The sequence below is a fragment of the Pseudorca crassidens genome, chromosome 12 (assembly GCF_039906515.1).
Source record: "Pseudorca crassidens isolate mPseCra1 chromosome 12, mPseCra1.hap1, whole genome shotgun sequence".
Classification (NCBI taxonomy): Eukaryota; Metazoa; Chordata; class Mammalia; order Artiodactyla; family Delphinidae; genus Pseudorca; species Pseudorca crassidens.
Genome location: NC_090307.1, coordinates 82,878,697 through 82,901,265, shown reverse-complemented (window position 1 = coordinate 82,901,265; position 22,569 = coordinate 82,878,697). Strand labels below are relative to the sequence as shown.

At 50.1% G+C, this 22,569-nt stretch overlaps 1 protein-coding gene across 9 annotated transcripts in view; it reads left to right on the top strand.

Moving 5' to 3' along the window:
* CUX2 (cut like homeobox 2) overlaps nucleotides 1–22,569 on the top strand; it is a 261,518-nt gene that overhangs the window by 210,310 nt on the left and 28,639 nt on the right. For 7 of the 9 annotated variants that reach the window (XM_067700851.1, XM_067700848.1, XM_067700847.1 and 4 more), the window contains 6 exons: nucleotides 9,813–9,947; nucleotides 13,030–13,153; nucleotides 15,399–15,478; nucleotides 16,376–16,442; nucleotides 18,254–18,302; nucleotides 22,270–22,374. In XM_067700851.1, the coding sequence (XP_067556952.1) occupies nucleotides 9,813–9,947; nucleotides 13,030–13,153; nucleotides 15,399–15,478; nucleotides 16,376–16,442; nucleotides 18,254–18,302; nucleotides 22,270–22,374 (560 nt within the window). The remainder of the gene's footprint in view (nucleotides 1–9,812; nucleotides 9,948–13,029; nucleotides 13,154–15,398; nucleotides 15,479–16,375; nucleotides 16,443–18,253; nucleotides 18,303–22,269; nucleotides 22,375–22,569) is intronic. The other 2 variants (XM_067700853.1, XM_067700852.1) reach the window with 1 other exon arrangement.

Sequence of the window (22,569 nt, the reverse complement as noted above, 5' to 3'; positions counted from 1 at the left end):
GGCTCGCTGCCGCCGTCAGTAGCCTGAACCTCCTGCCCACACAGGCGCCCGGAGCCGGGGCCCAGATGGGAGAAGGCTTCTGTCTCAGAGATACTTTGGAGGGACACACGCATACTTCTGCATATATGTGTTTCTAAACAGCCTCTCGGACAGCCTTTGCAGCTCCAGCTTTCCTAAAAAAAGCTCTGAGCACCGCTTTCCTTCAGATGGACACAGTGGGAGGAATGAGACAGCTTTCCCTAGCCTCACGACTCTCCCACTCAGCCCCATAGACACTTTTTTTAAAAAACACCAACAGCATCAGCTAGTGGTGGAAGATGGAATAGATGATGTTCTATCCATCTCCTCCTACAGAGGCTTTGGAAAGGCTGGTGTGAGATTAAAATATTATAAATCCATTGGCAGTATTCTCTAGAGGTTTTGATCCAATGTAACCAAAATGAATTAGTCATTTTATTAAGCAGTTTATGCATAAAGAGCAAGTTGATGGCTGTAAGACAAAGGCACTCTATTTCCTGACGACGTTCCCCCTCCCCGCGTGCCCATCAGGACCTGCCACCTCGGATGGTTCATATTTGATCTTCCGTGTCTGCCAATGTGCTTAATTAATCCAAAGGATATGTAGTCAAACACTTCTGATTTGGGGTCCCCTGTTTGGGGCTTTTTTATTCAGGTTGGATCTAAAGCCGTTTGATTCCCGCTGCCACTGCCCTTGTCTATATATTGACAGTGTGTATGTTGCAGGAGTGAAGTGGGGGAAATAAAGTCCCGCTCACAGCTCTGGGCAGCCACGTGTCTCAGCTGAAAGGTTTCCCGTGGAAGCGCTGAGCCCGGCAGAAAGGCAGGCTCCGTGGCTCCAGATGAGGAGCTACAGGGATGTTCTGTCACTTCTCCTGACACTGAGATATGCGGCTTGCCAGACGTTGGAGGGGGACACAGGTCGCTTTGGAGACTGGGGGTCAGCGGGACCCCGCGCTTCCCCAAGTGGGGTCACCTGACATAGGGAGCAGCCTTGGTACCTGGCGCAACACAGACTTTGAATACATTGCTCACCAGGTATCACCTTTCTAGTTCCTTCTAGAGAAAGTCTCAGTCAGGTGCTAAAGCATCTTAAATGCCTATGGAACACCTGTGAATCTCTCCTTTTAACCAAGGAAGAGCTGGCCTCAAGCTCAAGGTCTTGAGCAGGCAATGGGGATGTAACTAGAATTTAATAACATCAGTTTCTTGATTTTTCCTTTGTATTTATTTTAATGGTTAAAACCCCTTTTTTATGATACAGAATCCCAATGATCTACTTACAGTAGTGAAACAAATATTCCTTTAAAATATATTTAAGTTAAAAACGTCAAATCACGTAAGGACAGATATCAAGTTGGTAATATTTTGGGGGGCAGGTGGATGCAGCTTAAGGTGTGACATGTCACCAGCATTTGACGATTGGGCCACCCTGGGTTCAAATCCAGCTCCGCCTTTTTCAGCAAGTGGCTTCCCTCTGTTGGGCTGCAGTTTTCTCATCTGGAAAATGGGGAGAATAGCAATGTCTCCTGTGGTTGTTTTGATGATTAAATGAGATATAAATATCTGCAAAGTACCTGGCGTATGTCAGCGTGCGGGGGGTGGTGGGGATGAAGAAATGTCAGTTCCCTGGAGCTTTTGTCTCAAGATGCTGGGTGGGCATCTCATCTGCTCTTTACCCCCCAGCTGGATATGGGTGCCCCATCTGCCCCAGAATGAATGTTTGCTAGAGTTGGGAGGATGAAGACCAGAAACTAGTGTTTGAAGAGCCAGAGCCTGCTCTGAACCCAGTCACCACCCACCAGCACCCAGACCAGCCTACAGGGAGGAGAGGTGAGGCTGGCACCAAGAATTACCCAGGCATCGGCAGCCTCTCTGAGCCCCGTGTCCTCATCAGTAAAATGGGTCAGTTGTGAAGATGAAGCTAAGCTGTGTTTCTGGGACAGTAACTCAGGGGGGATTGGTCAGGATGGTGTGCCAGCGTGTCTTGGTCTAATGGGAGCTGTTTCTCCTCGTGCTTCCTGGGTCTGGATTATTCTCTCTCAGCCCCCTGCTGGCTTCCTCATTTCCTTCAGGGCTCTGCTCAAACGTCACCTCCCTGACCAGGCTGCCTCAATTAGCACACTGCCCCCAAGCACACACCTCAGGCCACTCTCTCCCCCAACCCTGCTGTTTTTGTTCTCAGCCCCCTTACAGCCGTTGGTTTATTTGTCCATTGTCCATCTCTCCCCTCTAGAATGTCAACCCCAGGAAGTCAGGAATTTCCTCTTATTTACTGCTGTATCTCCAGGGCCCAGAAACTTCCCTAAGTAGATGCTCAGGAAGTATCTAGCAACCGAAGAAATGTATCTGACACATAGCAGGTGCTCAGTAAAAAGGTACTAATGAATAAATGGCTGAATTACAGACTGTATTAGTTTTTTCCTGCTGCTGTAACAAATGACCACTAACTTAGGTGCTTAAAACAAGCAACATTTCTTGAGCACCTACTATGTGAAAGGCCTTGGGAGAAAGGGGTTGCTGAGGAATGAAAGCTAGATGCTCCCAGACCCCTGTGACTGTCAGGTTCTCTGAGAAACCTCCTCTCAACATTTCAAAGATTTGCTGTCATTTCTGTCTCTTTCACTTTGTATTTGTAAGAGCAGCTAGCGACGTTTAGCTGATGCATCAACTAATACAGTTGGACAAAGTAAGCAGGAAGCCCTCGGATATGTCAGCTACCCCAGCTGAGCATTTTACTTATGCGTAACTTGGCAGAATCTTCCAGTCCTCTGAATGCTAATATTTTTTTTTTCTACCTAACTCAATCCCCAGCAATGTAGCTCAGACCTCCGTGGATTTCTCCCAGATGGGGGAGTTGGGAAGAAATGAGTTTACCCACGTGCCGTAAAGTCTAGGAATTCTGTGGGGAGGAAATAAAGAATGGAATATGCCTGGGGAAATAAGTGATCATCGTTGCTATGCACTCTTCAGAGCAGGGACCATACTCAACTCACCGCCCTGTTCCTCAGTAGTTGGAGAGGATGAACATACAGGAGGATCAGAGCCCAGCACCTGCTGCTTTGTCTTATGAAGCACGCTTGTCTTCCTGGACGACTGGTGAAATGGGTGCAGCAGGAGGGAAGTAGGTTAGGCTTAAGTAAGAACTTCCTTCCTATGAGACTTGGAGTCTAGCAGCTCCTTAGTCCTGCCTTTCTCACAGTTGGTATCCAGCCAGTTGCCATGTATTATGGGTTGAATTGTGTGCCCCCAAAAGATATTTTGAAGTCCTAACCCCTGGTACCTGTGAATGTGACCTTATTTGGAAATAGAGTCTTTGCAGATGTGATGATGATAAGGGACGGTCCTTAGGGTGAGACCCTAATCCACCATGACTGGTGTCCTTATAAAAAGAGGAGAGAGATACACAGAGAAGAGGGCCAAGTGATGACAGAGGCAGAGATTGAAGTGATGCCACCACAAGCTGAGAAATGCCAAGGATTGCTAGGAGAAAGCGTGGGACAGATCAAGATAGCACAGCTCTGCCAGCACCTTGATTTTGCACTTTGAACCTCCAGAATACACATGATGTATTAGTTTTCAGAGGCTGCCATGCCAAATTTCCATAAACTGGATGGTTTAAAACAATGGAAATTTATCCTCTCGGTTTTGGAGGCCAGAAGCCCAAAAGTCAAGGTGTTGGCAGTGTTGGTTCCTTGTGGAGGCGCATAGGGAGAATCTGTTCCATTCCTTTCTCCTAGCTTCTGGTGGTGGCCAGCCATCGTTGGCATTCCTTGGCTTGTAGACACATTATTTCAATCTCTGCCTCTGTCTTCACGGGGCCTTCCCTGTGTGTTGTCTCTCTGTGTCCTCCCCTCTTATTGTAAAGACACCAGTCATTGGGATTAGTCAACCCTAATCCAGTCGACCTCATCTTAACTTGATTTCATCTGCAAAGACCCTGTTTCTAAATAAGGTCAGTTTCACAAATTCTGGATGGACATGAATTTGGGGAAATGCTATTCAGCCTAGAACACCACACCCCATCAGTTCTTCCTATCTACCTCTTGTGTCTGAGCACTTCCCCCCAACTCCTCCTGCCACCGCCCTGATCCCAGCATCACTGCCTGGACTATCGCAGTAGCCCCTGTCTGGCTCCCTCTACAGCCCATTTTTCTTGCAGCAGCTTGGATGAGCCTTTGAAAAATGCGAATTAGAACATGTCACTTCCTAATGCTCTTAAGATAAGTCCTTTCCCCATCCATATTATCTGACTGGGATGTCAGCTACACATAGACAGAGACACTACTGTGCCCCCCACAGGTAGATGCTCAACAAACTCTTGCTGAGTGAAGCAGGTGCATGGACTCTTAGGTCCCCCTGTGAGCTCTGCCCACTTTAGATTCACCACTGTGGAACGTACCATCACCTCAACATGGGCTCCACACCCACAGACTCCAGAGTCTAGCTGCAGCTCCACAGGAGAGGCACTGTGACTATCCCCACTTTACAGACCAGGAAACTGAGGCTCTGAGAGGCAAAAGAGTAATCACATATTGGTTTGGGTCCTCTGGAAGCATTCACATGCCAAGATGGCACCGGATGTGCAAGAGATTTATTGGGGAAGATGCCCGTGAAGGATGAAAGAGAGGGAGAGGAGGAGACCAGGAGAGCCTTCACTTGGTGATGCTGGTCTAACACCTGGGAAGGGAGAGAGGGAAGGAAGGAGGGTTGGTAGGAGGAACCTCAAACTGCAGTGCAGCTCTGAAAAAGTCTCAGCCAAGCTAAAACTAACAGGAGCCCCAAAGCAGGATGCAATAGTCTGCTCAGGCTGCTATAAGAAAACACCACAAACTAGGTGGCTTAAACAACAGAATTTTCTCTCTTACAGTTCTGGAGGCTGGGAAGTCCAAGATCAAGGTACCAGCAGGGTTGGTTTCTGGTGAGAGCTCTTTTCCTGGCTTGTAGATGGCTGCCTTCTTACTGTGTCCCCACATGGCCTTTCCTTTCTACACGTGCAGAGGGAGAAATCTCTAGTGTCTCTTCCTCTTCTTGTAAGGACACCAGTCCTATCAGATTGGGCCCCACTCTTAATGACCTCATTTAACCTTAATTACTTCCTTAAAGCCCTGTCTCCAGATACAGTTGCATCAGGGGTTAAGGCTTCAATATATGGGTTTGGGGGAAAACATTTTAGTCTATGATACTAGGTTGCCTTTTCCAGCATCGGCAGGAGTGGCCCAGCCCTACTGTCTCTATCTTGCTCGGTCATTGGCTGGGAGCAGGCCTGGGGAAACCTGACCTCCAAACCAACACTGCAGTGTATCCGAAGGTGCAGCGCCTGGAGACTGTCACCAACTCCTCGCAGGACGTTCTTCTTGAAGGGAGAGCTGGGTGGCACATCCCACACTGCCACAAGTCATAAGAATAAGGGTAATGCTCACTTAGACTCTGTTAGATGCCAGGCACTGTCGCAGGGGCTCAGCGTGCTCATGGAGTCCCTGCACAGCCCTCTACAGTAGGTCCTGTTGTTATCCCTGTTTTACTGAGGAGGAAACTGAGGCTCAGGTGACCTAAGTGACTTTCCCTAAAGTTGTCACAGCCAGGATTTGACCATCAGCCTCCCAACCTGTCCCTCTCCCCCTTTATCTGAGAGTGGCTTTGGGAATTTGGAGGATTCACAATGTTCAAACCTCAAGTGTCAAGTTCAGCTATGAAGGCGTTTAATAATCACCCTCCCTGAGCATCCCAGCGCCAAGGAATAGGCCCAGGGCCAAAAGCACTCACTTTGGCAGGACCACACCCCTATCTGGTGATAACCAATGTTGATTGAGTGTGTGCCTCAGGGATACTTGTGATAGAAATTTGGAGCCCAGAAAAGTCTGATGCTTTGTCCAAGGTCACACAGCAAGCCTGTGGCAAGGCCAAGAACAGCGCCCTCATTCTCGTGCTTCTGGCCTAGTAATCCCCCATGCCCTGCCTCAAGGCAGCTTAGCCCACTACAAACAGTCACCAGGCACTCCAGGTTCAAATCCCACCCCTGCCACTTCTGAGCTCGGCGACCTTGGGCACATGGAATCTCCTCTCTGGGCCTTCATTTCCTTGCCTGGAAAATGGAAATAGCAGCATCTACCTTATTGGGCCTCACCTTGGGGAAGTGATTTCACTCCCCCATGCCTCAGTTTGCCCATCTATAGAATGGAAACACAACAGCCCTACTAACAGTGTTGTGGTGAAGACTGTATGAATTCTAATCAATTTAAAGTGCTCCGGCTGTTAGGGTTTGGCCACAGCCTGACGTCGGCTGAGTCATCTGAACCTTGCCCGACTTCCTGTCTCAAATTGAGGATCTAGGAGGAAGCACAGTGTGGGAAGAAGAGGCCGAGGCCCAAGGCCCCATCTTGGCCCTATCGCCAACTCACTGGCAGACTTCAGGGAAGTCATGGGACCCCATTTTTCCCCAACTGTGCACTGGGGTAGGGGTGTTGGACACTTGACAAATTGTCCCTCCTCAGTGTGACTTTCTAAGCTGGAGCCTTTGAGTCCCTGAGTGGAGCTCAACGCAGGATTACTGGATTCTGAGTCTCCCAGGCACTGATGAGAGTATATGAGGCCTTACCCTGTCCTGAGTCTCTGTGGAGTTTTGCCATGTAGACCGCAGCTCCTAGAACGTCACGGGACGGTGTGCTGCCCCCTCTCAGGGTAGTAACAGCAGCCAACACTTATCAAGCCCTACTGTGCACCCAGCACTGTGCAAATCTCTATACACATTCTCTCATTCAGTCCTTGCAGCCCCATTTTACAGATAAGAAAATGGAGGCTTGGAGAGGTTAACTGTCCAAAGGTCACATGGCCAGTTTAGAGCTGGAGCTGACACCAGCAGTCCTTAAATCATGCTGCCTCTCTCAGTAATCTTTTTCAGTCTTCCCAGTAGTAACTTCTGAGAAGTAGAAACTGTAATATTTTCTGACTTTTTAAGTGGGGAAACTGAGTCTTGAGACCAGCGCTGGACTTCATGTTCTGAGAGTTTAACCACTATGTTCTACCCTGTACTGGCAAATGAAGGCAAAGAGAGCCTTGGAACCCGCTGACCCCGTACTGAGTGTCCACTCGCCACCCACCTCCTCCAGTCTGTCCAGGAGGCCACCTGTGGTCAGCTTCCCCTGGACAAAGAGGCCGAGGCAGCAAGGGGACCGCAGTGCCTCCGCGCACAACGAACGTCAATTTCTGATCCCTGGGAATGGGGTGAATTACTTCCTTTTTCACCCGAGCGTCATCTTTTGGCTTGGACTGGCTCCTAGCCAGCCGGCCCCTGAGCCATGAGCTGGATCTTTCCCTCCTCCCTGGAACCAGAGCTGAGCCCTCTGCAGCCCTCAGCTGCAGTCTCCCGTGTTTATCTAACCTCCCTGACCCCGGCAAGCGCTTGTCGCCTTTTTCTTCCTTTCTCAAAAACCAGGACACAATAGGAAGCGTTTCCCTTAACTTATTAAAAAATCCAGACTTGTAAATTAATTTGTCCGTGTTGTACAAAGGCAGTGCAGATGGACTCATTAGCATGCACACAACAAATAATTATAGATGAATTTTTAGCTGGCCTGCCTAATGCGCTTGCTGGGTTAATTATGTCAATGTATAATTACATCAGCCCGGGGAGACATAATGGCATACCCTGCTGAGCAGCCCCTGCCTAATGACGGGGCATGGGGGAGTGCTGACAGAGGAAAGCCAGCAGCAGCGTTCCTGTGCACCTGCTTACCTCGACACAAACACCCATTGTCTGAGCCTCCCACCACCTAAACAAACAGGCGGGAGAAGAGGGATAAAATGCAGAGGTGGCCTTGTTCCAGCCGGACCTGAAGGTCCCCACGTATAGGCTCTGCCCCGTTTCTTCCATCAGAAGATATTTATTGGGTTGGACTGTGGGTCAGGCTTCATTCACCCCACAAGGGGTCCAGTGGAAGAGCAAGAACAGATGCAGTCCCGGCCCTGCCTTGTTGTGGAGTTTGCAGTCCAGCGGGTATTAATTAGGTGCACTTGCAAATCAATGAAAATTGGAAGTACAGTGAGTGCTGTGAAGGAAAGGTGCAGGCAGCTGGGAGAGCTCATACTAGAAGACCGACTGGTCAAGGAAGGCTTCCTGGAAGAATTGGCATTTGAGTTGCTAAGATGAGTAAGCATTAACTAGCTGAAAGGGATAGGGGAGGGCAGGGTGTTCCTGGCAGAGGCTCCCTCCCGTACAAAGTCTCTGGGGTGCGTTTGAGGGACTGAGAGAAGAAGGTCAGTGTGGCTTGCACTCAGAAGGGCAGGAATAATAGTGAGGGCTTCCATTTGTCCTGAGCTGACCAAGTGCCAGGCACCGTGTTGAGCACTTTACATGAATCTTCATCACAGGCTCACGAGGTCAGTACTTTTATTGTGAGGCACAGAGAGGTAGCGCCATTTACCAAGGTCACACAGCAATCCTAAGAAGCAAGTATAGATTAGACCAGGACCAGGGACATCTGACTCCAGGGTCCACACCAGCAGAGAGCAATGGCCAAGCAGATGCTGGTGGGAGATCCCAAAGGAGGGACCAGGAAGAGAGAGGGCTCTGGGGCATTAGAAAAAATGTGGACCAGACCAGCCCCCTTGGTCTGAAGCGAGGAGGCCCTGGCTTTCTTGGGACCCCATGAACACCTACCTACCTGCAGCTACTGGGGTCGAAATATCCACACCACTGAGACAGGAAGTCTTTGTGGCATCAGAGAAAGAGACCCAGACTTGAGTCTCTCCTCCGCTCTTCAGCAAGTCACCTGGCTTCTCTGAGCAGTTTCCTCATATGTGAAAACAAGTTAGATCCAGGCCAGCCTCCAGGGGATGCTGGCTGCATCGTGGGAACCTATTCCCAGGGACTGGCTTTGTAACATGGAAGATGCTACACCAAACCTCCTGCCCCAAGTGGGGAGTTGCTGGAAGAAGAGGTGTTGGATTCTAGATCTGAAGGAAGAGGAAGTGCTTGCTAGGTGACAGGGTGGGAGGGGGGACAGAATTGCAGGTGGAAGGACCTGGAGTCCTCAATTTAGCTTTTGGGAAATACGGAGACATCTTATATCCAGGTGTATATCTCACCCCCAGAAAAACTATTATTTAATCGGCCACAAGTGTCACAAATGATGGTGTGTTGGCCCAGATCCATTGAAAAGCACCCCAAGGGTTATATGTGCAAAGATGCTATTATGGAACCTCGGGTGAAGGAAAATAGGAGCTAGGAGAGGTGGGGAACTGGGTGAAAGCATCCAGACCACATTATAGCCTAAGGAAGGAAGCACTGGGGAAGGCCACGGGCCGGTCCTCAGCCCTCAGAGCAGTTTTGTGTCCCCCAGAAGCAGGTCTACCTCTATCCTTGCTGCTTGCAGGCCTTGTCTGGGAAGTCCCATGAGAAGGCTAGGTTTGAACTGATGGATTTCAGAGTGTGCCTGCTAGGGTCCTTGCTAAGTGATGTTCCCTGTGGTCGGTGGTGTGCAGGACAAAATCTCATGGCCACCACAGATGGCATATAGAATCAGGAAAATGAAGTTATTATGATAATTATTATTCCCAGCTGGGCAGGACAGCCACACCCATGGGGATGGCACCTGCTCTCCAGAGCAGGTGCCTGGAGATCGGCTCCCTCATAAAGCAGAAAGTCCACGTTGCTCCCCTAAGCCACCAGAGCGATTCCAGATGGCTCCTATGGATGGTTCTTCCCACCCAAGCTCCCTGGCCCTGTGGCCTCAGCCGGGGCACCCCCTGGCCCCCAGGGCTCCCACCACCCCTGTCCTCCTCTCTCTGTGCAGACCCCGTGCCTGTGTTTGAGGCTTCACGCAGCCCAGACGACAGACTGCAGTCCCCCAGCTTCGACCCCAGCGGGCAGCCGCGGCGAGAGCTCCACAGTTCGTGGAAGAGACACCCTGAGCTCCTCGGCCCCAAAGGTACTGATAAGGTTTTCACAGGATGTCCATAATAAACAAATGGGCTGTGGATCTTTGGCAGCCAAACTCGGCCACCCTTGTGGGGGAAGGAGGGCAGGGAACTCAACTCTATCATAATTTTAGATGTGGGATGGGTTAAGGTGCACTTCTGCTGAGACAGACCAACCCCAAATCTCAGAGGCTTAATATATTTGAAGGGAGGGGAAGTTGCAGGGGACACTCCACGCAGTCATTCAGGGACCCAGGCTGTGGTAGTCCTGTCATCGTCAATTCTCAACATCCAGAGTCACAGTGAATGTTGACACCCAGCCAACAGGCAGAGAAAGAATGTGGAGGATCACACTGAGGTTGTGGGAGTGGCACACATCACTTTGGCCACATCCCTGCTGCAAAGGAGGCTGGAAAATGTAGTCTGGCTGTGTGCCCAGGAGGAGAGGGAAATAGGATGTAGTGAACACAGCACTGTCTCAGCCCCAAATGAGACAAGTTAAGAAACTAGCAAAGCTAAAAATAATAGTGTTTGGGTGTACATATGTTGTGATAAAAATGTTTGAAAGCAAGAGAATGGCGAACAAAATTCAGCGTGGTGGTTACCTTTGGAAGGTGAGGTAGGAGGTTACCATAGGGAGGAGCAAATAGCAGGTGAAAGCCATTGGTAACCGTCCAAGTTTTGGATGTTCATTGACGTGCAGGCACTGTCGTAGGCACTGGGGACACAGCCAGGAACAAAACAGACAAAAATCTCTGCTCTCATCATGCTGACCTTCTAGAGGGAGGGACTGAGTGTCAATAAATGTTAGTAAAATATATAGTATGTCAGTTGGTGAGAAAGACTTTGGGGAAAAAATTGAGCAGAGAATTGGGGGAGTCAGGTGAAGGGATTCTTGTTTAATGAACGAATGAGTAGTATTTACCTCAGAGGTCAGCAAGCTTTTTCTGAAAAGGGCCAGAAAACAATTATCGCAGGTGTTGCAGGTCATGTAGTTTCTGTCACAACTACTTAACTCTGGGTGAAAGCAGCCATAGATAGTATGTAAATGAGTAGGCATGGCTTTGTTTCAATAATACTTTATTGACAAAACAGGTAGTGGGCCAGATTTGGCACGTAGTGAAGATAAAATGGGCTGAGGCCTGTCAAATGAAAGCATGACACAAAGTCTCTTCTCAGGAAACAACCACTCTCTCACAGTCCCCCATTTCACAACCTCCTCCCTTCCCCCTCCCCACATTACATAGAGAGCACCTGATGTAAGCCTGGCCCTAGGCAGGGTCTTCTGGGGAAGATTTACAGTGACTAAAATAACAGCACTTTGCCAACTCTGGTCCTGCACCTGGAATACGATTCCAACCACACTGCCAAGCCAGGACTTGGCAGTTCTTCAGCCCCTGCTCATATGTACACACCTCTGTGAAGCCTCTGAGGTTCCCCAGCAAAATTGTCACTCCTTCCTCTGAGGTCCCTCTGAGGTTCAAACTTCCTTCTGTAAGAATAATAGTAGTTGTGGAAATTGCCTCTTGAGAGCATTTGCTCTGTGCAGTGTGCCTTTCACACAGCATCTCACTGTCTCCTGGCATCAATCTTCTGAGGTGTCATTGGCCTCATTTTACAGATGAGGAAACTGAGTCACAGAAGCCACAGGTGGCCAAGTGGGGAATCAGAACAGAAGTTTTTGACCTTGGTCCCGGGCTGTGTTTCTCCTTGAGGACACTTGTTATTCTGCATCATGATGGTCAAAACTTGCCTTTTTGTTCACTGTTGTGGCCTAGGCACCTGGAACGTACCCAGTACGTGTGTGCACGTGTGTGTGTGCGTGCATGTGTGTATTATAAGCTGACTGCTGTACTAGCCTCTAGAGTAGAGGGGCTCACTCTACAAACCGCCCACCTCTACACTCACCCTCCTGTGCCAGGATCACAGTAGAAACTTAAAAACTAGGACAGGATTTAACTGAGTCACTTGGACCCAAGGTTGGGAGAACAAATTTTGGAACTCTTGAGCCACTCACCCTCAATGGCTGGCCCCCGAGCAACTCTCTCTCCATAAGTTCGGTGCCAAAGGCACACACTGATCCCCAAATGAACTGCCACAGGGCCTGTAAAGATGGACCTGACGTGGGCCCTGCCCCAGGGCACCTGCAGGTAAGGGGCGATGACTGAGCATCTGAATGTGTGCCATCAATTTTGGGGAAGGGAAAACAGTGTGGTGGCTCCTCAGTAAGTTAAATCTGGAGTTACCCTGTGACCCAACCATTCCATTCCTAGGGACATACCCTAAAGAATTGAAAACAGGTGCTCAAACAAAACTTGTACACAAATGTTTATAGCAGCACTGTTCACAGTAGCCAAATCGTGGGAATAATCCAAATGTCCATTAATGGATGAAAGGGAAAAAACAAAATATGGCATAACCACGAAATGGAATATTAGTCGGCCATAAAAAAGAATGAAGTACTGACACATGGTCCAACCTTGATGAACCTCAAAAACATGCTAAGTGAAAGAATCAAGTCACAAAAGGATAGGTGTTATGATTCCAGTGCTGAGATATCCAAAATACACAAATCCGTAGCGACAGAAAGCAGAACAGGGGTTGCCGGGGGCTAGGGAAGGGAGTGGGGAGTGACTGCTTAATGGGGACAGGTTTCCTTTTGGGGTGATGCGAGTGTTCTGGAATTACTGATAATGGTTGCACAGTATTTTGACTATACTACGTATCACTAAATTGTGCACCTTAAAATGGTTAAAATGGTGAATTTTATGTTATGTATATTTTACCATGATTTTCTTAATCATACAGAAGGCCAAGGAGGCAGGAACAGGTCTGAGAGGGCAAAGGAAGCCTCTGGGTGTGCTGTCTGAGGCCGGCACGATGGAGTTTGACTTTCTTGTGCAGGCACTCGCCAAGGCTCAACCCAGCTGATCGCAGTGACAACAGGTCCTGACAGCTGCGCTCTCTCCAACGCTGAGTTTGGGAAATTGATTCTTCTCCCAGCACTGTTGATCGATCTGGTTTGCAGAAAGCAGCTCTGGCTGTCACGCCACTCTCAGCAATGGGCGGTTTTCCCTCTTTTTCTCCCTCCAGAACAGAGAGAGGGGACGTCACCGGCTGCGCCCACGCTGACTGAGGGGAGCCGCCTCCCAGGCATTCCCAGCAAAGCCCTCCTGACAGAAACTTTGCTGCAGAGAAATGAGGCAGAGAAACAAAAGTGAGTGGGGGAAGGACAGGCAGGCTCCCGCTGCTCCACCTGTCTGGGAGGGGGGACCTGGAAAGTCACCCCTGCCCAGGACCCTTTGGGAATCCAGATGCAGGTTGGAGATGGGGATGCAGGTCTGGGTTCAAGCCACACGTCAGCAGCTCAGTGGCCAGCCCTGGGCAGGTCACATCACCTCACTGAGCCTGTTTCCCCATCTAGAAAATGGGGCTAATGGTGGTATATTAGCCAGGGTCCCCCAGAGGAACAACCAGTAGAATTTTTTTTTTAATTAAGAGTTGTATTTTGGGACTTCCCTGGTGGTCCAGTGGTTAAGATTCCACGTTCCCAATGCAGGAAACCTGGGTTCAATCTCTGGTCAGGAAACTAGATCCCACATGCCGCAACTAAGAGCCCACGTGCCGCAGCAAAGACCCAACATAGCCAAATAAATAAATATTAAAAAAAAAAAAAAAGAGTTGTATTTCAAAAACTTAACTCACACGATTGAGGCTGGCCAGTCTGAATTGGTCGAGCCGGCCAGCAGGCTGGAAACTGTCAGGTGGGCGTAAGTGCTGCCATCTTGAGGCAGAATTTCTTCTTCCTCAGTTTTGTTCTTAAGACCTTCAACTGACTGAATGAAGCCCACCTGTGTTATTGCGAATATTTTCCTTTAGTTAACATCAACTGATTGTAGATGTTAACCCCATCTACAGAATGCCTTCACAGCCGTACATGTATTCGTGTATGACTGAATAACTGGGTACTATAGCCCAGCCAAATGGACGTATTAACACCGACTGTCACAGGCAGTGTCAACTCCTAGTCTGCCATAAGAATGAAATGAAATGACACCTGTACATGCTTAGCTCAGTGCTCACAGGGAGAAGCACGTCAGTAAATGTTTGCCTTTACGATTGGTGCAGTGGTGATAAAATATGCATTCTTAGGGCCTTTCTAGGACAATTTTATGATGATTGTTACATTTATCCTTTCTGTCATTCACTTATTTTTTCATTCCACATATTTATGCAGCCACCTACTGTGTGCCAGCCACTGTTCTAGGCAACAGCGGTGAACAAAATGGACAAAACTCTCTGCCCTCCTGGAGTTTACTTTCTAGTGAGGAAAACACAAACAAAAACGATAAATAAGTGGTGTGCTACATGACAAGCATTGTGACGACAGATAAAGCAGAAGAGGAAAAGATGGGGGCTGAAGTTTTTTGGTTTTTTATTTATTTTGTTTTTGGCTGCGTTGGGTCTTTGTTGCTGCGCGCAGGCTTTCTCTAGTTGCGGAGAGCGGGGGCTACTCTTTGTTGCGGTGCGGGGGCTTCTCTTGTTGCGGAACACGGGCTCTAGGCGTGCAGGCTTCAGTAGTTGTGGCACACAGCCTCAGCAGTTGTGGCGCACAGGCTTAGTTGCTCCGCAGCATGTGGGATCTTCCCGGACCAGGGCTCGAACCCATGTACCCTGCATTGGCAGGAGAATTCTTAACCACTGCGCCACCAGGGAAGTCCCCGGGGGCTGAAGTTTTAAATAGAGTGTTGGAGGAGGCCTCACTGAGAAGGTGAGCAAAGCCGTAAGGAGGTGAGGGAGCCTTGCAGGTATATAGGGACAGAGGGAACAATCAGTGCAAAGGCCCTGAGGTAGGAACGTGCCTGATGTGTGAGGGGAGTGTGGCTGGAATGGAGTGAGCGAGGGGGAGGGAGCAGGATAAGATCAAGGTAAACAGGGCTCCTTCCCTAGAGTCACTGAGCCAGCCAAGGTAAGGCTCAGGCTTTGCATAAACCCTCCCCCAGCATAGCTAGGGGTCCTCCTTCTCCGCTGGGATGCTTGCATCACACCCAAGTTAGACCACAGTGGGCTGGGGGGCTTCCCAAACTCCTGCCACAGAAAAGGGAAAAAAAGTGCCTCTCAAGGGGACAATAATAGTTACCAGTGATACTGAGGGAACTCTGGGTGCTGGGCACCACCTTGAACGTGCTTCACAACACTCTCTGAGGCAGACTCCATCAGAAACCCATTTTATACATGAGGAAATTGAGGCCCAGAGAGGCAAGGTCACTGGCTGCTACAGAACCTTAACTGGGCACCAGCTCTAATGGAGGCCACACAGTCAGCAAAACCGCAGGGCAGCCAAGTGCCTGACTGTCATGTTTAAGGACTCATTAAAAAGACGGAGGTGCAGATTGTACAGGGAGTGGGAGTGGGGACAGGAAGCCAGGATGGGCTGGTCCACACGCCAGGTCTTTTCACAGGGGCCTTCAGGAAGTACAGGCCTTCACTTTGGCAGCCAGACTGGGGGAAGCCGAGGAGAAGATCAAGGTCCTACATTCAGGTGTGTATCCGGCACATGTCCCCTGCCCTCGTGCAGCGCCCCAGCCAGTCAGACCAGGAGGCCCAGGGGGAGTGGGAGGGGGCAGCGACACTGAACACAGGGTCAGGGGTTCTAGAATCAGGACGGCAAGAAAGGAGTTTGGGAAGGGAGAGGAAAGACCTACATTACCCAGCAGGGATCAGAGCCCCAGTCCCGGGGGTCGTACTACTGTGGAGAGAGGGTTTGAGATAGAATTCAATCCGGGGTGGCACATGCAGTGCCTACAGGGGCCGGGCATGCAGCCAAGCTGGCTGGATTAGGATATGCAATAGGGAAGGGTGAGGTGTGGGTCAAACTGGAGAACCCAGGCTGATCTAAAGAGGTGGCCACTGCTGAGCCCCAGCCAGGCACTGCCCAGTATAGCCAGTCCCTTCCATTTTGCTAGAGAAATCAGAAATCTGGAACTTTATGAGAAATCCCTCATTTGTTGTAATATACATGTATCTGTTGACTTCGTTGCCCCTCCCGTCCCCTCACTTCCAGGGCTGGGCCTCAGGGTGGGTGAGCTCATGCACGGAGCACCCCACCCAGGTCCTGGAGTGACCTTAAAGGTGTTAGGGGGCTCATACGCCAGGTCCCAGGACAGACTGCCCCCTCCACTTACCTGGGTCCCCTGAGCTTCATAGACTCATAGAGAATCATGTCATCTGCCCTCCCCACCCTGGCTATGCCACAGCCCTCCCTCCAGCTAGAAGCCCTTCTAGGGGCAGGAAACTCGCTGCTTGTCACCAGTTCTGAGAGAAAAATCTTTCCTCACTACTCCAAGCTTCATTCTGCCTTCCGGGCCCCAGAGAAGGGGAGCAGGTTCCACTTCCCTGGGGGTGGAGGGCCTTACTCCGGCACTTTAATTTTTCCCAGCGTTGAAGGCCACGCAGACAGAGCTGCTGGAGCTGCGGCGGAAATACGATGAGGAGGCGGCATCCAAGTAAGTGAATGCCGTGCTGAGGTGTGCCTCCTGCCTCTGACCCTCCCAGACACGCCTCCTCCCTCTGACCCTCCCAGACATGCCTCCTCCCTCTGACCTTCCGAGACACGCCTCCTCCCTCTGACCTTCCCAGACACGCCTCCTCCCTCTGACCCTCCCAGACATGCCTCCTCCCTCTGACCCTCCCAGCCACGCCTCCTCCCTCTGACCCTCCCAGACACGCCTCCTCCCTCTGACACTCCCAGACACGCCTCCTCCCTCTGACCGTCCCAGACACGCCTCCTCCCTCTGACCTTCACAGACAGGCCTCCTCCCTCTGACCTTCCCAGACACGCCTCCTCCCTTTGACCCTCCGAGACACGCCTCCTCCCTCTGACCCTCCCAGACACGCCTCCTGCCTCTGACCTTCCGAGACACGCCTCCTCCCTCTGACCCTCCCAGACACGCCTCCTCCCTCTGACCTTCCCAGACATGCCTCCTCCCTCTGACCCTCCCAGACACGCCTCCTGCCTCTCACACTCTAGACATGCCTCCTCTTTCTGATATTCTCCCTTGGATTCTACCTGAGACACCCATTTAATTAAGTACTCTCTGCTCCACACTCGCATAGGCTCACAGCTGTTCAGCATTTATTTGTGGTGCCATCCATGTAGCACAAGGTATAAAGGACATTCTGGGTTTCCAGCTAAGCGGACTCTGCTAGTCATGGGCCTCTGCCTTGCCCCAGCCTCCAGGGGCTGTCCCCACTCCCCAGCTTCACAGTCCAACCCTTAGGGCCAAGTGTCATTAACTTAAATTACTCTGGACTCAACATTTCTTCAGGCTTTAAGATATAACTTAATCCACAAACACTTATTTAGCACCTACCGTTTACCCAGTGCTATGCTGGGTCCCTGGAGGAAACACCAGAACATGGGCCTGTCCTCAGTCAAGGAGAGGAGACAGACACTAGCTGATGTACAGGAATAAAGTCTTTCATTCACAGACACTGTTGAGCACTTACTGTATGCCTGACACTGTTGTGGCCACATGGTAAATGCCATGAAGGGAAAAAACAGGAGCAGCAAGAGAGAATAACATGGAGGGGTGTGTCCTATTATCCAGGTAGTCAGGGAGGACTTCCCTGAGGAGATGACCTTCAGAATGAGATCTCAAAGATGGGAAGGAGATGGCCACATGAAGAATGCTTGAAAAGGTGCTCTGGGCAGTGGGAACAGCTTATGCAAAGAAGGCCTTGAACTGGAACATGCGTGTAGCACATGTGTGGCGTTCAGTCACCAAATGCTCCCTGCAGGCCCCTTGTGGCCCCACCCCTTGCTAGGCAAAGGGGCAGCCGAGGTGGATGAGGCCTGTCCCGATCCTTTAGGCGCTGTCAACCTAAGGGGGTGGTGAGGCAGCAAAATAAATGAGGGTAGTTGAGGGAGGCCTCCTAGGAGAACACTCTGCAGCTGGGTTTAAAGCTCAGGCCCTGTTCTCTTGAGGAAGGCGTCTAGGTGGAAGGCATAGCAGAGGCAAAGGCTGGAAGGTGTAGCTCTGTGGCACCTTCAGAGAGTGGACCCCTGGGGGAGATGGGAGGCCAGGCTGCCTGGAAGGGGTCCAGTGCTAAGGCCCCATTTTCATTTCCCCCCAGCCTGGATTCTTTCCCCGCCCCCCCAGCTTGGTTTCTCTCCAGTAGGAAGGATGGAAGGCAGCCTTCTCGAGGCCTCCATTGCAACACCCTTGGGTTGGCAGGGGCTGGGGGGTTTCAGGAATGGCGGGGGCACTGGTGGCTGCCAGAATCCCTTCCTCAGGGCCTCGTCTTTCTGTCTCAGGGCAGATGAAGTCGGCCTGATCATGACCAACCTGGAGAAAGCTAATCAGGTGAGGAGACGTGTGCTGGGGGCTCATTCTCCCCGGGGCGGGGGTCTCGGGCCAGGCGGAGAGGAGGGAGCTGAGCTCAATCAGTATTAATTGAACTACATGCCATGCTGAGTGCTGGGGCTGGGAGCTGTCTGGGACCCAGCCCCTGAGTTCCCAGAGGAAGGAGGGTGGGGTACAGACAGAACACTCAGAAATAGGGTGATGCAGGCAGCAGTGGTTGGGGAAGGGGCACCAGACCCAGACTCAGGGGTCAGGGAAGACATCCCACAGGAAGGGTCGTGGAGCTGAGACCTGACAAGTTAACTTGAGACTGTAGAGGGATGGATTCCAGGCACGGGACGGCCCTGGTAAAGGCCAGGAAGCAGCCTGAGAGCATGACGAGTGCCCTTCCCCATGGGAGGAAGGCAGAGCAGTGACCAGAGATCCCAGGCCCGTCCCCAGGCTAAGCTGGGACATGGGTCTCTCTCAACCAGACTGAGTGAGGAGCTATGTTCCACAGAGCCGAGGGCGGTGACGAGGGACAAGCCCGGGGCTGCTTCTCTCCCTCCATCCCCACCTGGGGTCTCCACCAACCTCCTCACTCGATCACCAGGCAGGCACTGTGTGGACCCTAACCTTCCCTGGGGGCCCCATATCCTAGTCCCAGCCTGGGTCCTTGTAAGTCCTTCAGCCTCTCCGAGTCTCAGTTTTCACATTTATAAATGGGGTTCCCGCGTCCTGCCTTCCTCTGGCTTCAGATGTGTTGCCATCTGCAGGACAAAGTTGGGCAGGACTTTGAAAGGAGGTAAGATGTGGCCATAAGGGTCTGGTCTGGAGTCCTGCAGGCCTACCGTATCTCCCCCTGGTCCCCTGCAACACCAGCAGCCAGGGGCATGGCCAGGAGGGGTCAGCAGTGTGACAGGGCAAGTGGTCATTTCCCTGGGGGTGGTTGAGGGAGGCCTCCTAGGAGGACACTTTGCAGCTGGGTTCTGAAGCCCAGGCGCTGTTCTCTTGAGGAATGGCATTCCAGGCAGAGGGCACAGCAGAGGCAAAGGCCCGGATGTCTGGCTGTGCCAGCCTAAGGACAGGGTGCTCCCTCCTGCAGAGGAAGGTTGGAAAAAATAACGTGTTTTAGGTTAATTTTTTGAATAGGTAATCCATTTACTTAGTTCAAAACTGAAAAAGGTACATTAGGGCATAGCCAGGAAACTCCATCCCCTCCCTGAACTTGCCCCCAGTTCCCCTCTCCCTAGCAACCTCTGTTACAGTGTCTGGGGTCTCCTCCCAGAGATCCCTTCACAAGCCCATGAATATCTACTTTTACCCCTTTCTAAAACAAAAATGAGGGACTTCCCTGGCAGTCCAGTGGTTAAGACTCCATGCTTCCAATGCAGAGGGCCCAGGTTCAGTCCCTGGTTGGGGAACTAAGATCCCACATGCCGTGTGACCAAAAATAAATAAATAAAAGAAAGAAATCATCACAACCTTGGTATGCATATCCTTAAGAGAATAATTAGCACCTTTAAAAAAATAATAATTATTAATACTACGTACACTCTCCTGAACCTTAGTTTTTCCGTGTATGTGTCTTAGAGCTTGTTCCGTATCTGTATATAAAGCAGTTCCTTCTGTTTCACAGCTGCGTCGTGTTGCACTACATGGACGCACCATCGTCTAACCCAGGGGAAGGCAAACTTTCTATAAAGGACCAGAGAGTAAATATTTTCGGCCTTGCAAGTCACTGTCACAACTATTCAACTTTGCAGTGGTAGAGTGAAGCATAGACGATATGGAAACGAATGGGCAAGGCTGTGTTCCAGTAAAACTTTATTTACATAAGCAGGCAGCAGGTTGCAGTTTGCCAACCTCTGGTCTAACTCATACCCTATTGATGAACGTTTATGGTATTTCCAGTATTTTACCGTCATCCTCCATACTGCAGTGAATAACCTTGTACAGATATCATTTCATACATACCCAAGCCACTGTATAGGGCAAATTCCTAGAAGTGGAACCGTTGGGTGAAAGAGCTGTGCATCTATAATTTGGCAAATGTGACCAAACTGCCTTCCGTGGGGTTGTGCCAGTACACACTCCCTCCAGCAAGGTCTGAGAGGGCCCGTTTCCCAATAGCCTCGCCAGCACTGTGTGTCGTCAAACTTTTGGATCTCTGCCAATCAAGTGGGCTTAAGAAGAGCGTTCTTAGAGTAGTTTGAATAGGAAGCATTTTTAATAATGTTTATTTTTTCCTGAGTATAAAACTAAAAACTGCTCATTGTAGAGTACTGAGAAAAAAGTAAATGTCATCATACTAGTCTTTAATATCTGTATTTATTAATACTATCCTAAATGTGAACAAGAGGATTCTGGAGCAGAGCAGATCATTATTACTTGTATAGTAAAAACCATGCCAGTTTGCCCCAGTTCTTCCCCTGGGGTGACAAGACGAGAACCAGATATCCTCCTACATGCACCAGAGTTTGTGCTGTAGGCAAGGAACCACCCAAATATGAATCTGGGTGGTTGTATAGTATAGTAGAGGGACCTTCTGAGAAAGGGAGAGGAATCTACTCCCAAGTATCATGATGAACAGAAGGGCAAGGATCCTGGGTTTCTAGCATTTGGAATATAAATACTTCTCTCCAGGGGAAGATAAGACTAGTAGCTTTAAACCCAGCTTTACAACCCAGGGAGTGTCTCCACGGTCTGGGTCTCATCCCCCCTTGAAATGTCAACAGACATCTCCCAGGAGGTGAATCTTTCTGGAGTTCTCACTAGCTAATCAGTCATGTATTAACTCCAAGGCTTGTCTTTTAGCCCAGATCCCAAGTTTCAGTCACATTTGCTCAGTATGCCCTTTGTGGAAACATAAAAATGTTTTCTCTACAACCCCACACGCCCAAAACCTTTCCCAAAACAAAACTGACTCCTAACTCAAACCATTCCTGGAACAAGGCAGGATACTAATAAACAAATCAGTTAAAACATAAATCAATGAAATGTGCGCGCGGAAGTGTGTGGATCTCTGTGCGCGTATAGTGGGCACAGCATCCTGATTGCTAAGGTCAGTGTGTAAGTTAAACTTAATTGCTATGACCTGCATCACCAGCTGGAGGTCAAGATACAACTGCAACTCTTTTAATTTTCCATAGTTCAAGATCCCATACACCCTGTTGTTGTTAATAAAGTAAACCAGTTATTGACACATTGTATGTGTCAGGCATCAAGGTGAAATACCTAATGAGTTGTATTTTACCAAATTACTTACTTGCAGAACAACCCTATGAGATAGTTGCTCTTATGACGCCCATTTTACAGACAGGGAAACTGAGGCCAAGGATATGAAGTTTCTTGCCCAAGATCATACAACCAGAAAGAGAGACAAAGTACAGATTTCTCTCCAGGCCACAAGTCTACATTGTTAACATTTGGATGCTTCCTTCCGAGCTTTTTCTTAGAAATTTTTGAAGAGTTAAGATTCAGTTTAGTAAACTGTGGCATTCTGATTTTAGATGTATTTCAACACTCCTCTACAGTTTCATTGCCCCCATTTCACAAAAGGAAAACTAAGACTCAGAGAGGGGAAGTAACTTGCCCAGGGGCCTGCAACAGCTTGTGAGCCACCTCTGCAGACACCATATGGCACAGGAGCTGGGGACAAACTCTGGCCTTTTGACTAGCCAGGCCTGAAGTTTACTTGGCAGACAGAAGTGGCCTGGGAACGTGTGAAAAATTGCCAGTTCCATCAAGACAGCATCTCCCTTCCTGCCCTAGTGAAGAGGGAATGTTCTAGCTCCTCTTGGATACACACCAGGGAAACCAAGAGCCAACTCAAGGGTCCAGGACCCAGAAAGGAGGACCCCAGGCCCTCAGACCTGCCTTCCCAGCTGCTGCCTGAGACGGTGCAGGGAAGCAGTGGAGGGCCAGGGTGGGATCCAGTGTAGCCCCGCTCACCTCTTAACCACACTTGCCCCATTTTCCTTCCCAGCGAGCCGAGGCTGCCCAGCGGGAGGTGGAAAGTCTTCGGGAACAACTTGCCTCCGTCAACAGCTCCATCCGCCTGGCCTGCTGCTCTCCTCAGGGACCCAGTGGGGTAAGGATGGTGGAGGAGCCACGGGGAAAGGTTGGGAAAGGCCAGGTTTGTGGGTTTGAATATGTGGGTGACATTTTGTGGGTGGACCCTGCGCATTTGTGTGAAATTGTACACATGAATGGGTGTGGGTCTGTGTGTGCATACTGTGGGCATAGCATTTTAATTGCCAAGGTCAGTGTGTAGTTAAACATAATC